We start from the raw sequence: 15082 nt of genomic DNA, 5'->3' as shown, positions 1-15082 counted from the left end.
ACATGAACAAATGGAGCCCGACAAAGGGACGGACGGTGGTCGGGCGGCGGTGAACAAAGGCGGTAGGAAATGCTCCAAAGTGGAATTTAATTGATTGCAATTAATTGGCATGCCAAGCCGTCGGACTGATGTCTGTCCGCCCTCAGCCATTACTCATCCATTAGCATTGCCATTGCCATTACCAACTGCCAGTGGCCCTAACCTCATCCTCATCCACTTGTCCACTCATCCGCTCTGTCCTTTCCAGATCTGCGCGTTACAACCGAAGCAAATGTGGCCGAGGAAAGCAGCTGCAAGCATCCCAGCAAGCTGATAGAGAAGACTCTGCCCATGCCACAGTCGCAGTCCCAATCGCAGTCCCAGTCGCAGTCGCAGTCCCAGTCGCAGTTGCAGCTGCAGTTGCAATCCGGCCTAAGGAGCCTTGAGGAGGCAGCCATGTACCGGGAGCACAAGCTAGATGCCTGGCAACTGGAGCGCAACTACACGCTGGCCGTGGAGTCGCGTCACGGCATTATAGGTGGGAGAGGGCCAGACAACACTCGAACGACTCGCACTCTAATCACTTCTCTGTGCCCCATTTCTACTCCCCACAGAATACGAAGGCTCTCCCCGGCGCATTGGTGGCTGGGGGGCAGTGACTGCAGCAGCGGCAGCCTCGGCAGCGGACGAAAGCGAACCACCAGCAACTGCGGCAGCAGCAGCAGCAGCACCAGCACCGCAGCAGCAGCTTCCCATGGCCGCTGTGCCACCGTTGAGCTCAACAGCCACCTCGCTGCAGAAGACGGCGGCCCGGGCAGCCCTTGCCGCACTGGCCCAGACCCAGAACCACATTCAGAACCACTCGCAGGCGCCACAACCACCGCAGCAATTGCAGGCCTATCCTGTGCGCCCGGGCTTTCCACAGGTATATGTTCCAGAGATATACAGACATACATATGTATGTATGGCGCACTAATAACTCTGCCTCTTGTAGCGCATCCTTTCGCCGCCTCATCGCGAGCCCCGCAGCTGCTCCCCTCAGCCGCCGCAGCACGCGGCACCACAGCACCACACGAGCATGATGAGCAACCACAGCAACAACCACACGAACACCAACAAACTACAGCAGCCGGTGAGCAGCGACACCAATGCGGAGGACACCAGCAACGATGTGTCCGAAATTGGCACCATCTCCGACCTGACCACGCCTGAAGCGGTGGCCAACGAGGTGGCCAGCAGGTCGGCCACGCCACCATTGCACACAACACCAGCACCAGTACCAGCACCAGCACCACCGACAGCGTGCTGCTCAACAACAGGAACAGGAGCAGGAGCAGGGGCAGGAGCGGGACCAGGACCTGGAGTTGGAGTTGGACCACTGAGCCTCCACACAAAATCATCGACCTTTGATTACCTCTACGAGTTCTCGGAGACGCGCAAGGTGCTGGAGGAGTTCTTCAAGTGCCCCTCGACCGACGAGCAGCCCATCATGGAGAACGGCAGCGATGTGGACAGCATTGTGAGTACTCCTGCCAAAGCAACTACCCATGGTACTAGTCTCCACCATTTAATCGATCTTGTGTGCGTACTTCTGGGTCTAGACCAGGTATCTCCAAGTATAAGTAAACTCTGATCTCTACTTCACACGGAGATTTTCTCTCGTACTCTCTACTCCACCCCAATCTCTCGCTCACCAAATCCCAATCAAGTTTCCCTTTAAATCATAAATCAAAAGTCGAAATTTCAAGAAGAATATGCCCCGCGTTCCGTACACATGGCGCCAGCCCGACTTTCCCGGCGACGGCAGCGACCTGGCCTGGCTGCAGCCCACCCTGCTGATCATCTGCAAAAATGCCAATCTGGAGCAGGCCATAAAGCCCCTGCTGCGGACCCTGAAGCAACCGCTTGCGCCCCGCACTGTGGCCGCCGTCTGCGTGCATGAGACGATGCGCTCGGCATTCGAGGACGCAGTGTGCCAGGCGATGGAGATGCTGTACACCAAGGTGCAGAGCCACGACTACTATGCGAGGGCACTGCGGATGATTGCTTGCCTGCGGGCGGAGACGGTGGGCATCCTGCAGTTCGACGATATCCGCTTCAAGAGCAAACTGGCCCCCGGCTCGCCCGTGATCGTCTGCGGGTTCGACCAGAGCTTCTTCAGTGTGGCCCACCCCAGTACCGTGGTGACGCTGCACACCTTCCGGAACGCCTTCGAGCTGTCCCAACTGGTGGCCCGGGAGCGGCTGATCTTCGCCAGCGCCGCCGTCTGGGGCGGCAAGATGTGCGACACCTTCGAGGCGACCCTCCAGCTGCCAACCATCTCCACGGTGTACATCAACTGCCACGAGGTGTCGCTGGCCCCCATCGAGGAGTACTTTGCGGTCCGGCTGCCGCATGTGGTGATGGCGAACCACTTTCACTACGAGGTGCTCCTCCACAACAATCGCGTTTGGGCCATTGTCTATCCGGCCGAGGTCAACTGGCAACCGTCAAATGATCCTCAAACAGAGCCTCCGTTAGAGGGGGGTCCAGGGGCCTTGAAGGGCAATGACAGTGGTCTTGTCAAGAAGACTACGTCTTGATCCTAATCCCTAATTGTATTTTATTTAATATTTTTATTATGCGAATAAATTGCGAGTCACTTTGCAAGAACAGAAATCCAGAATATCTGGGAGATACGCCATTATAGCCATGATCCTCACTCACACTGTCATCTCTCGTTCTGTTTCTGCAGGACATACAGTACGAGTTCCACAGCAACTTTGAGCGCGACGAGGAGGAGCTGGTCGAGGATGAGGAGGAGGACGATGACGTGGACGTCGACGGCGACGGTGACGACGAGGAGAACGATGAGGCAGAGGACGAGGACGAGCACATCGCGCAGGACCCGGAGCACGACGAGGATCAGGACCACGACCAGGACCGGGACTATCGCCAGCAGCAGCAGCAAGCCCCCTCCTCAGACCTGTCCCGAGACGTAGAGCGTCATGTCTACGGGGGATACACCCAGCCGCAGATGCAGCAGAGTCAGCCCATGCCCGTGGGAGTAGGCATGAGCGTAGGCGTGGGCGTCTCGGGACGTAGGCCACACTACAGCAGCGGCAGCCCCCTGATGCGGGACTTTGACTTCTTCCTGGACTCTGCCAGCCGGAGCAGCGGCGAACGGGACGGTGAGCAGGATGGCCTCAACCACAACCAACTGCTGAGCACCGGAAGCGGCAGTGGGCTCGGCCAGAGCGTGGGCGTGGGCGTCGGCCCGGCCGGGGGCCACAACTACCGCTACTCGCCGGAGACCACCGACTACGACTCCAACTGTGGCGATCTGGACAGTGAGTAGAGGCTATGGGGATTGTATGAGGACATGCGGGCTAACTGGTACCCCATTTATTGCAGGTCTTTCTGGGGAGATGAACGGAGGCGTGTCGACCTCGTGCTCGAACTACGCCAAGTACTATGCCTCCGCCATGCCCGTGCTGGAGGACGGACTCTCCTCGGGCCACACCAGCGACACCGAGAACAACAACAATAAGAACCTGCAGCAGGCCGGCGTCCAGGGGGGCCCGGGCCAGGGTCAGTGCGCCAACAGCCTGAGTGCCAGCACCAGCATCGGTGGCAGCGGCGGCATCTCCATGCTGATGGACATGAAGCGCCTATCCACCAACAACAGCCTCAACAGCATGCACAACCTGACCACCGCCTCCACCACGGACAGCAACGGCGGCCACGGCCACCTCGTCAACAGTCCCAGTCCCAGCAATGGGCTCGCCAAGCAGCCACCGCCGATGCCACAGCCCCGGGAGCTGCTCGGCCAGAGTCCCAGCCAGACCCAGAGCCACAGCCACAGCCAGAACAAAGTGTTCAAGAACATCGATCCCGACCTGGACTCGCTCTATTCGATCAGTAAGTGTGTGCCACTCGTGGCAGATGGGACAGAAGTGGCAGGTATCTAATTTCCCAATCTCTGACCTTTCTGTGCAGGTGTTTTCCATCGACCGGACACGGTGCAGATGACGCCGCCGCCGCCGGCCCCAGCGCCGCATCGCAAGCCCAATAGCAGTAGCGCAGCAGACGTCGATCTGCTGCAGCCGAGCAGCAAGCACACGCCCCTGGCGTCGGCCATCAGCTCAACGCTGCAGCGCAGCTCCCCCACCACCCCGTCGGGCAGTGGTGGGTTGGGGTCAGGCCCGGGTAAGCCCAGGAGTGCGGGGAGCAACGGTAGCAGCAATGGAACCGGAACCGGAAACGGCAACGGAGTGTTGGGAGGCGTACCGCCGCCGATTCCGGAAAGAAGCAGCCTGATGACGGCGCAGCAGCGATCGCCTTCGCCGGTGATAAGCTCGCCCGTGTGGCTGTCCCGGCACCTGGACGGTGGTGTCGGCAAGGGGCTGCTCGAGTCCGGGTCGGACAACCATTCGAAGAACCACAGTGCGGACGAGGACGATGTGGACACTGACCTGGAGACGGACCGCCTGCTGGGACACCAGCGGCTGGACGACCAGGGCTACTACGACGAGAACAAGAGCTGGGACCGCAAGCCGCGCTCCTCGCTGCTCTCGAAAATCTCACCCAAGCAGCAAATGCCCAGCACGAAGACGCGGAACGGCTACAACGCTCTGCTCAGCTCCACGCCGGAGCTGCTGCCGCCACCACCCATACCCCCAAAGAGCTCCTCCGGCAGCGGCGGCAAGCTGCTCGACCTCGTCGGGGGTATGGTCCAGCGCAGCATATCACGCAGCTCCTCGGAGCACAGCGAGAAATCGCCCAGCAAGATGCAGTTGCAGGCCCAGCAGTCCGGGACGACCGTAGGCGATCCTGTGGATGTGGTGGCCTCGGCCGTGGTGGCTGCCTCGGTGGCAGCGGCGGTGGCATCGGCTCCGCCCTTGGACAGTCCCGGCAACGGCGGCGGATCCGACCGTTCCGTAAACGGTGGCGGTGGCGGAGGTGGCGGCATCATCAAGCTGGAGGCGGAGAACGGCAGTCTCAACGGTGGAATCAACATCACAGCAGCAGTGGCCGGAGGAGCAGGAGCAGGAGCTGGGAGCAGTGTGGCCAATCCCGGAGCCGTGACCACCGCAGTGAATGCTGGCAGCAACAACAGCAGCGGCAGCGGCGCCGGCAGCAACAGCAACAGCGGCTGCGGCAGCGGCAGCGGCGAGAAAAAAGTGAAAAAGAGTAAGAGCAAAGAAGGTAAATGCGTTGGGTTTACCCTTCGTTCGATTGTTCCGCATTCTATTGTACTATCGTATAACCAACCACTCGTATATCTGCTACTCCTATGTATACACTATGTACTCGTACACCATTGTGTAATCTGAGCTCTGGTTCGTTGATGTGGTTCGTTGATGTTGTCATGCTGAACAAATTCAAGAAAGTAAGCGATCTCCGGCCTGCCGTAGATTCCAATACCCCTGCAGATCCAAGCCCAAGTCCAGGGGAAGCCCACAGTCACAGTTGGTTGTTGTCCGATCAAGTATCGATCGAGTATCGGCTTTTCCGAGAGTTGGGTAGAGACCCAACATTCTGATCCTTAGAAATTTTAGAAATACTTCCCTCTGATTCGCTGAAAGCCCTCTGCATGGGTATTCCAAACGAATTGAAGAATATAATTCGAAATTCGCAGCCAACGTACGCCATTGTGAATCGTAATGTGCAATTGATAAACTATATAAATATTAATCCATATATATATATTCGTATATATATTTATATATAATTTCTCTGTATTTTTTCGCATATTTATTTGCGTATTTTTTGCATGCGTCGTTCGTTCGTTCGTTCTACCAAAAAACCAAACTCAACTCTTCATTTTACTGTGTCTGTGTGTGTGTACAATACTTTGTAAGATACAATTTCATTATGTATTAGCATCTAAGATCCAACACTAACAAGAAAACACGAAACAAACCAAAGTCAAAGTCAAAGGGGAACTCACTCCAGGGACTCTTTCAGATCAACAATACTCGTAGGATTACCATTTGATTCGTACCGATACTGATACTGATAAGATACTGACTTGCGTGGGTTAGGAAAGGAGAGCAAGATATCTGGACTATATGTACTCGAATATCCCACCTTCACAGTGGAATGACATGATCCGTACCGATACTGACTTCACTACCTATCCGATTGAAATGAAACTTGACAGTTCCGTGGGTTATGAAGGGAGAGCAAGGTATCCGGACTATATGTCGTATCGTATATCCCACCTTCACAGTGGAATGACATGATCCGTACTACTACTGACTTCATTACGTATCCGACTGAAATGAAACTTGACATTTCCGTGGGTTATAAAGGAAGAGCAAGGTATCCGGACTATATGTACCACCTTCGCAGTGGAATGACAGTTACGACACAATTTTTGAAATTAATAAACTTCTGATTGATGAGGGTCTAGAGGGAGTCTAATAATACGGATTTAGGTACTCTATCACTGACACTCAAGCACCAATCACATACACTGACCAGCGTATACTCGACATGTACTCTATAATGCCTGATATTGCTTAGACCCGAATGCTAATCGGACTGTCCGTCTTGTAGGCGGCGCAGTGCTAATCGAGGGCGTCCTCTTCAGGGCCAAGTACTTGGGCTCCACGCAGCTGGTCTGCGAGGGTCAGCCCACAAAGTCAACGCGCATGATGCAGGCCGAGGAGGCCGTCTCCCGTATCAAGGTAAAGTTTTCCCCTTCCCCTCCCCTCTTCAGACCAGCCCACCCAAACCACCACGCTCTCTTTCGATTGCTCTTCTCCATTTGGTGTTATGTTCTTTGGTTTTTTTTTACCATCTAAAGACTTATGTATGGGTGATTGGGTGCCTCCTAGACCGCTATCCCCGGCACAGAGTAGTGCCAGAGGGTGGCCAAAGTGGATTCAAGTCAGCCAAAACATTCAGTGGGATCCTTGCGGATCTTTCCAAAACAATTATCAACTTGATAACATTTTAATCTTTAAATTTTGGTCTTTAATTTTTCCAAAAGTCGAATTCTAAATGGGTTTTCGAGTGATTCAATTTGAATCAACTAAGGCCAATACTTCGAGTCTTTCCATACTTATTAAACGAATTATTCTTTCTCTTTTTGTTCCGAAATATCAATCGAAGACCCTAATTAAAATTTTCTGCTATGGCCACAGACTGGAAAAGCTCTCTGGTCCGCTGCTGAACCCAAAGCCTACTGCATTTTGTGCTAAATTTTCAGCTAGTTTGATCCCCAACCGATCCTTGTTTTTTGATTTGACACCATCCCCCGCACCCCCCACCCCTTGACCCGCCAAAGACAGTAATCGTCTTGAAGCGAAGCCGATTTGAGAGGGAGAGAAGCGCATTAACTCTTTACTATATATATTTTCATGCATCACCTCCTCCACATCAACTGCTCCGCATCCGCGATGATCAACCACCACGCTAAACCAATCCACGTATCGCCATGCAAACCAATGAAACAAAATAAAAAACACAACAAAATATAAAAACAAAAAAAAAAACAATAACAATAAAACCAATTCGCATATTCCACCATAGGCCCTGGTAAGTACCGGAAACACTAGAAAACCCCACCCGTACACCCACCTCTGCAGAGTGACCGAATGGAAAGATTGTATTTGAATACTCGGTCACACTGTGGTCACACCTTTGACACCCTAACCCCTAACACCCGTCCCCCTCCGAACCAAGCTCTCTGATTTGCCTGATTTGCCTTGAATTGAATTGAATTGAAGACATTTGCCCCGCTGTAAATTTTGTGTTCCCCGAAAGCGATGCTTGCCCACCAGCCAACCGCCAACCGCCAAGAGCCCTGCAAACCCACGCCAGTCCTCGCCTTTCCTCCTTCTTTTCCTTTTATGGCATACAATATGGTACTTAAGGTGGGGTACTCGCAACTAATCCACAATCACAACTGCTTTTAGGCACCCGATGGCGATGTCCAGCCCAGCACCGAAGTGGATCTATTTATATCAACGGAGAAGATAATGGTGCTGAACACCGACTTGAAGGAGATCATGATGGATCACGCACTGCGCACGATCTCTTATATAGCGGACATTGGGGATCTGGTGGTGCTGATGGCTCGACGCCGCTTTGTGCCGCAGGACATCGACGATGCTCCCAAGCCGAATCGTACGCCCAAGATGATCTGTCACGTGTTTGAGAGCGACGAAGCCCAGTTCATTGCCCAGTCCATAGGCCAGGCCTTCCAGGTGGCCTACATGGAGTTCCTCAAGGCCAACGGCATCGAAGACCATCGATTCGTCAAGGAGATGGACTACCAGGAGGTGCTCAACAGCCAGGAGATCTTTGGCGACGAGCTCGAGATTTTTGCCAAGAAGGAGCTGCAAAAGGAGGTCGTTGTGCCCAAGGCCAAGGGCGAGATCCTCGGTGTGGTCATTGTCGAGAGCGGCTGGGGCTCCATGCTCCCCACCGTCGTCATTGCCAACCTGATGAGCTCCGGCGCGGCGGCCCGGTGCGGCCAACTGAACATCGGCGATCAGCTGATCGCCATCAACGGACTGAGCCTCGTCGGCCTGCCGCTCTCCACCTGCCAGACGTACATCAAGAACACCAAAAACCAAACAGTCGTCAAGTTCACAGTGGTGCCCTGCGCCCCCGTTGTCGAGGTGAAGATCAAGCGGCCAGAGACCAAATATCAGCTGGGATTCAGTGTTCAGAATGGTGTGGTAAGTCCCCGAACAGAGATTTATATTTATCGAACAACTGCCACATTATACATATATTTTTTGCCTCTAATAGATCTGCAGTCTTCTGCGGGGCGGCATAGCCGAGCGAGGTGGGGTCCGCGTTGGCCATCGCATCATTGAGATCAACAACCAGAGCGTGGTGGCAGTGCCCCACGAGAAGATCGTCAACTTGCTCGCCACATCAGTGGGGGAGGTAAGAGGAATAGCTGGGATCACTCATGAAGACTATAGACTATATGCACAACGATTCCATTTGCAGATACTCATGAAGACGATGCCCACATCCATGTTCCGCCTGCTCACCGGCCAGGAGAATCCCATATATATTTAAGCTCTGGGAAGAGGGGGAAATGCAAGACGGTAGACGATAGACGATAGATGATAGATGATGATATTGTTAACTACAAAACCATTTGGAAGATATTATGATATATAGTATATGTGTGTGTGTGTACGCTTGCATATAGAGTGTACATACATATCTGTGTATGTATATGCGTGTATAGGCTTAGGAAGATATGATTTAGCTTACCTATATCTACATAATATATCTATTTTTTTTTTTGTTTGTTAGTAAACTAAACCAATTTCGATCGGGGCGACAGCAGCTACTACGACAAATAAAGAAGGGGAGGCGACACCCGACGACAGCACACATGGCACACGGCACATGGCACAGGGCACGCCTTTTTGCAAAGCTTAGTAATAATAGTCAATAAAATGTGGCCCCGATCGGCGGAGTGACTAAACGTATATCCATAGTGCATATAACTACATATATACATATATACGAACACGATGACCTTTTTGCGAAAACGTCCTTAGCTTAGTTGAACAGCGCCAACATTATAGAACAGAAACAGAAAAGAACAGAACATCAGAAGAACAGAAAAGAACAGATCGGAACAGATCGGAACAGATCGGAACAGATCAGAGAGTACTGCAGTTAGCCACCGTTATACCCGACCCAATTCCACTACTGTTCTCCCCAGATATCTGCCCACTTACATGCATATATACTATATAAAGAACCACTGGAACACTGGAACACTGAAGCACAAGGCAAACAGAGCGAAAACCTTCAAGCTAGTCAGCAGCTAGACAGCAGGCAGTCGGCTGCTCTTCTGATATGCATATAAAGTATATATATTCGATATATACGTATAATCCACACACTATATAGCACCCTCATATATTTATATATGTATACAAATACAAATAAAAATATATATATAAACAGAGAGAAAGAGAGAGATAAAGAGAGAGAGAGGTAGAGAAGAGAGATACTCGTGGATGGGAGATGGAGATTGTAACTAACGCGTTTCCTTTTCTACTCGAACATATAGCCGAGAATTTTGATAGTTATAGAAAGCATATACCTATAGCCTGATCATAATGTATGTAACATATAAACTGAAGAAGAGCGATTCACCGACATCCGAACACCGTACACCTAAAGCGAAACCCACACCCCTATCCACCACCTACTATATATTTAGAGGATTTAGTTAGCAGGATAGTCTCCTTCACACACAATCGATCACACAAACACACTCACTCACTTAGAAGCTTCGATTTCAACCATCTTCGTCCAAAAATTGTGCTACTACTCGTTAAACAAGTTGATATATATAGAGGGGAATAGAGAGGGAAACAGAGAAAGGGAGGGACATAGATCCAAGAAAAGTTAGAGCTAGAAAGCCATAGGAAGAGTTAATCCAAAGCATAAGACATAGCAGACATACGCCATATACGCCAGAAAGAAAGAGAGAGGGAGAGAGAGAGCGGAAACGGAATAGAATAGAAGATAGAAAAGTTCGAGAGATGGGATTCAAGGATTCAAGATGCCCAGGCATGAATACAGCGTACATCTGGAATGGCATTATCGTAATCGTAAACCCATGAGAAGACACGACTCGTGACAGACAGAGACGGAGACAGAGACGGAGACAACAAATTGCATTTCTATGTATTGTATGTATGAATGTGTAAAATACTCGCTACGGCCCAATGGAAACCGGAACAGCTGTCACCAAGAGTACTATTATTAATTATAAATTATGAATTATTAATGAAATGGGACATTTGCTTGATGTTTGTGAATTGAACGAAATTGTTTGAAAAATTGTTCGGCCGCATTACCGCTGCTTGGCACGGGCCACGCCCAAGCCCACCAATAAAAAACAAAAAATTCAAATTAAAACCAGAAGAAAAAAAAGGAGTAAGAGATCCCCAAATTCAGCTTCAACAAACTAAAGAGCAAAGAAAAAAAAAAAGAATACAAATTAAACCAAATAAGTACTGAATTGTATTTTTTTTTTTGGTTTTTTTTTTTGGTGGTGTACATTATTTATATAACAAAGAAATGGCATAACAATTTAATGGATATATGAAATATAAATTATATAAGAACGATCATAGCGATGATTATTTGTAAAGGCAAACGAAACCAAAAAAAAAAACAAAAAAATAAATAAACAAAAAGCAAAAAAACAACCGAAACCAAAAACTAAATAAATAAATGAAAGAATATATAATCATATGCGTAACAAAAGTATAAAACCGAAAATTGAGCATAATAAAGAGGAAATGGAAACAAAAAACGTAATGCAGTTGTGTCAAGGAACTTGGATCTTTTATAGATCTTTGTTTGAAATTCTTTAAGGGATGGATGAGCTGGGGTTGCGGATAGTTTTCTGGAAAACGTATATTCAATAAAGTCGTACTTAAGCTTCTTTGATCTCTTGAATATTATAAGGAAATAAATGAATAGATTACATTGTTAAGATTCTGTTTTGTGTGAGGAATATAGAAGCTATTTATTTCCTGATAGCAATAGCTTTTAAACCAAAATTTCTAAGACTTCAAGACTAAGGATTTAATTAGTTTCAAAGTATTCTATTTAAATATTTTGGACTATTGCCATACGTCTTGTTTATTCAATTTGTAATTTACTGAAACAAGACTTATCGAAAGATTGTAGTCTTGAACTTGGAGCTTTAAAAGCAAGATTTGCTCATCGTTAATGAATCTCTTTCGGTTTCTAGATATTGCGAGCAGAATTCTTTCATAGTTAGGAGGTTGTTGGTTCTGTTCTTCTGTTGGTTGATGCTCTACGAAAATAGCCTTGGATAGTCGCCGGGTTGGTTCGGTTGGTTGGTGCTGGGATCAGGGACAGAAGCGAGAACTGGCATTGGGAACTGCACGAGAGAGAAGATAGCATTTCACTCAAGTGAACTGGGGCGCAACAAAACACGAGAGTCGGGCTGCTATTGCCGTTGCCGTTGCACTGTTGCACTGTTGCAAGTGAGAATGCATCATTAGTGCAGGAAACCGACAAGCGGCAGACGAACAGACAGACCGACAGACACAACCAACTGCGAAATGGGAATATTCGTACCATATTCGCGCACGAAACAGAGAAGGACGATGCATAGAGCGGGTCTGGGATCGGGATACGAGACGCCACCAGACGGGGCAAGACAAGCGAAACCATGTGGCAAATGAGGCTAAAACATAAGTGAAGCCAGGCACAACCAGAGACGTCGCCAGCCATCATCATCATCATCATCGTCCTCATCCTCATCCTCGCAGAGTGGCAGTGATGGATGGATGGATGGATGGATGAAGGCAATGGATGCATCCAAGCAGTCAACGTTCCCTTCCATGTCGTGGCATTGATATCCGACACTGGAAAAGCGGTTTACGGTATAGGCTTGCAATCGTTGAAAGGAACGGCACAGATTTGGGGCTCAGGGCCTACTCTTACGAGTCCAATTTTCCAACACTATACACAATAAAATGCAATGCTTTCCCAACCGAGTCACCTCTGACATTTGTGAGTACACAATGCATTAACCAAGTAACCAACCACCCAGCCCTCATTTATTCCCATTCAAGGTCTCAAGGTCAACCCCCAAGAAATATATTTGGGGCTCTGGGGAAGATGAGGTAGAGCGCCCTACAGTTCGCTACTATCTTCTACAATGCGGCTTCTTTAAGATCCTGTATCTAGTGATCCGTCCTGCCCTTCAACACCCCTCCGACCAGCCCAGCCAGATCTGTGCTGTGCTGTTGGTGGAATGGTGGAACATCCCCTGTACTGCCCGGCTCAGTGTCATCGCGGTTTATTGATTTATGTATCGGGCCCATTGATCCTATTGCTCCAAGAACCCCGAACAGCTTATAACAGAGTCTTACCAAGAAGTCGTTGCAGGAGTCGCAGGAGGACGGGGTACAGGAGAGGAGGAAAGTTTTACTAAAATTATAGGTATACAAAATAGTATAGGAAAATAAATATATTTGAACTCTTTACGATTTGATGGCTCAATGTCTGGTAAAAGTTCCGCGTTCCAAGTTGCAGTGGAAGAAGAGGAACATGTGTTCACTCCCTGCTGTATTCTCACTATGTCGTCGTTCCATAGATCCATCTCCGCAGTGGATATCCATTCTCCATGCACTCTGCGTCCATAATCGCTTCCAATTCCATCCCATCACAAGCCCATAAACAACTGAAAAAGTGTGGCCGAGAGTGCGAGAACACAGAAAAAGTTCAAGTGCCTACTTTTGGCGTACCAAAGCACTTAACAGTGTAACAGCTAACCCTGGGACTCCCCCTCCAACGTTCCACCAGCCACCATCTATCATCCACCTCCCCTTGAGCACCTCCTTCCTATCCCCTCAGTCATGCCACATCGCATCTAGCCGCGATTTTCGCAATGAGTTTCACTTAACTTTTGCGTCACTTAAATGTAATTTGTGCAACTTTTTGGCGCAGCCTTTTCCCCTTCTATATATCTGTGTGTGTGTGTGCGGGTGTGTGTTGCCGTTGTTGCACATTCGATTGCATTCGCTGGAGGCATCGCTTCGCTCGGCACTTTTGAGTGCATTTCACTGTAATCAAGCGCCCACTTCAAGCCCTGCCCACTCCCCGTCCCTCTCTCTGGCCCCCACGCTGCTCCTTGCAACAAGCCCTGGCACTGGTGTTGCATTTCATGCATTTTAGCATTTCATCATTTGTGGCAAGCTTTTGCCTGCCAACAACAAAACCCCTTTCCATACCCAGTGCCCGTCGAGGGCGTATTCGTGTAGATGTACGCTACCAGCGAGAGAAGGGTCACCAATGGAAGAGTTCATCCCTTTGCCTTTCATTACGATCCCCCGACTATTTCGACCCAAAAGTATCCGTAAGCCATAGGACTGTGCATGAATCTGATTGGGATTGGGTGTATCTGCTGGTCGGAGGACTCCACTGCAACTACTTGTTTTTCCATCTCGATTGTGAGATTTTGAGATTTCGAGAGGGTGTGCGGATTGGCAGCTGCCTTGCGTCAAAGCCCCACTCCCGTGCAGGGCGCCCCGTGCAGGAGGGGCCTTTTGATGCAGCCGCTTAGCGCGCGTGTTGCACTTGGCTCGAGGAGAGCTGTTGCCGTTGTTGGTGCTGTCGTTGTTTGTTCTGCTGTTGGCAACAATACCAGTATATTCATTATTTATTTCACTGACCCAGTTTCCGGCTGGACCATGCCAGGTCCAGTCAGGCCTTGAGTTCGGTCCTATGACCGGCAGGCCTTGAACAAAGGCTCACCTCACTTCAGACTTGTCTGTCTGGCAATCGACAACAAACTTCACAGTTCATACCAGATATACAACATACTACAAGTATTCAAAACACCGACAATGGACCGGGATCCTTTAAAAGACGTTACCAACTTGCAGGAGACTAACAGGAAGAACCCAGTGATTCTATCAGACATGGAAAGCCATCAATCCGATGGCCCAGTATTCGAAATTGCAAGCTGCTTCGAAGTCTTTCGAGGATCAGCTAACTGATGGGCAGGCGAAAGAGTGAGTACCATCTGGTGAAGGGACTAGATCGTAACGAGTCATGTCATGGTCCTTCAACTTCTTCCACAGCTTAGCCATGGCCCTGGCGCTGGCCCAGCCCCAGCCCCAGGCCAACACCAAGGCAAAAGGTGGGGACCAGTCTGAGGAGTACTCCGATGCCGATCCCTCCCAAAAAGCCAACTCCTGGCGCTGCGTCATTTGTTGAGCCAAAGCCCGCTCTATCTTCAATTTTAGATGTTCATGTATTTTTTGAATGCTACAGATTTCACACAGTACACAGAACACAGAAACACACCACACAAAACCGGCAGCCAGCGAATAAACAGACTGTCAGCATCGGATTCTCTGTTTTGGTTTGGGATCTTCGAAGTTCTTCGAAGCGTGGGAACATTTAAGGCTCTGTAGCCTTTAGTTAGGAGTGCCACTTGCCACAGATGGTCCTCGTTCGTTAATCAGAGCTGTCTGTGAAAACGGATCAAAAGGAAGAAAGTATCTTCTAGTAATAAAGATCTACGGACAGCAGAGCCACTTCTTGTAGTTCCACCTCGGGGTTTTCAAACCTC

At 49.7% G+C, this 15082-nt stretch overlaps 2 protein-coding genes and 1 long non-coding RNA gene across 18 annotated transcripts in view; all 3 read left to right on the top strand.

Annotated features, from left to right (window-relative positions):
- X11Lbeta overlaps positions 1-11278 on the top strand; it is an 86487-nt gene extending 75209 nt beyond the window's left edge. For 11 of the 16 annotated variants that reach the window (XM_033382460.1, XM_033382465.1, XM_033382467.1 and 8 more), the window contains 11 exons: positions 248-517; positions 594-904; positions 974-1498; positions 2714-3308; positions 3373-3879; positions 3958-5166; positions 6523-6653; positions 7501-7506; positions 7887-8654; positions 8728-8868; positions 8935-11278. In XM_033382460.1, the coding sequence (XP_033238351.1) occupies positions 248-517; positions 594-904; positions 974-1498; positions 2714-3308; positions 3373-3879; positions 3958-5166; positions 6523-6653; positions 7501-7506; positions 7887-8654; positions 8728-8868; positions 8935-9006 (4535 nt within the window). In that variant the 3' untranslated portion in view covers positions 9007-11278. The remainder of the gene's footprint in view (positions 1-247; positions 518-593; positions 905-973; positions 1499-2713; positions 3309-3372; positions 3880-3957; positions 5167-6522; positions 6654-7500; positions 7507-7886; positions 8655-8727; positions 8869-8934) is intronic. The other 5 variants (XM_033382470.1, XM_033382469.1, XM_033382468.1 and 2 more) reach the window with 5 other exon arrangements.
- On the top strand, positions 1624-2637 carry LOC26533930 (uncharacterized). The gene has a single exon (XM_015186260.2). The coding sequence runs from the start codon at positions 1734-1736 to the stop codon at positions 2559-2561; it is 828 nt and encodes a 275-aa protein (XP_015041746.1). The 5' UTR covers positions 1624-1733; the 3' UTR covers positions 2562-2637.
- Positions 11279-11754: 476 nt separating the features above from the next.
- LOC117184686 (uncharacterized) lies at positions 11755-12989 on the top strand. The gene is made up of 2 exons (XR_004470109.1): positions 11755-12513; positions 12576-12989. It is a non-coding gene; the product is annotated as an uncharacterized lncRNA (long non-coding RNA).
- The last annotated feature ends 2093 nt before the right edge of the window (positions 12990-15082 follow it).

The sequence above is a fragment of the Drosophila pseudoobscura genome, chromosome X (assembly GCF_009870125.1).
Source record: "Drosophila pseudoobscura strain MV-25-SWS-2005 chromosome X, UCI_Dpse_MV25, whole genome shotgun sequence".
NCBI lineage: Eukaryota > Metazoa > Arthropoda > Insecta > Diptera > Drosophilidae > Drosophila > Drosophila pseudoobscura.
Note: the sequence above shows the minus strand (reverse complement) of the source record. Positions and strands in the feature narration are given on the sequence as shown.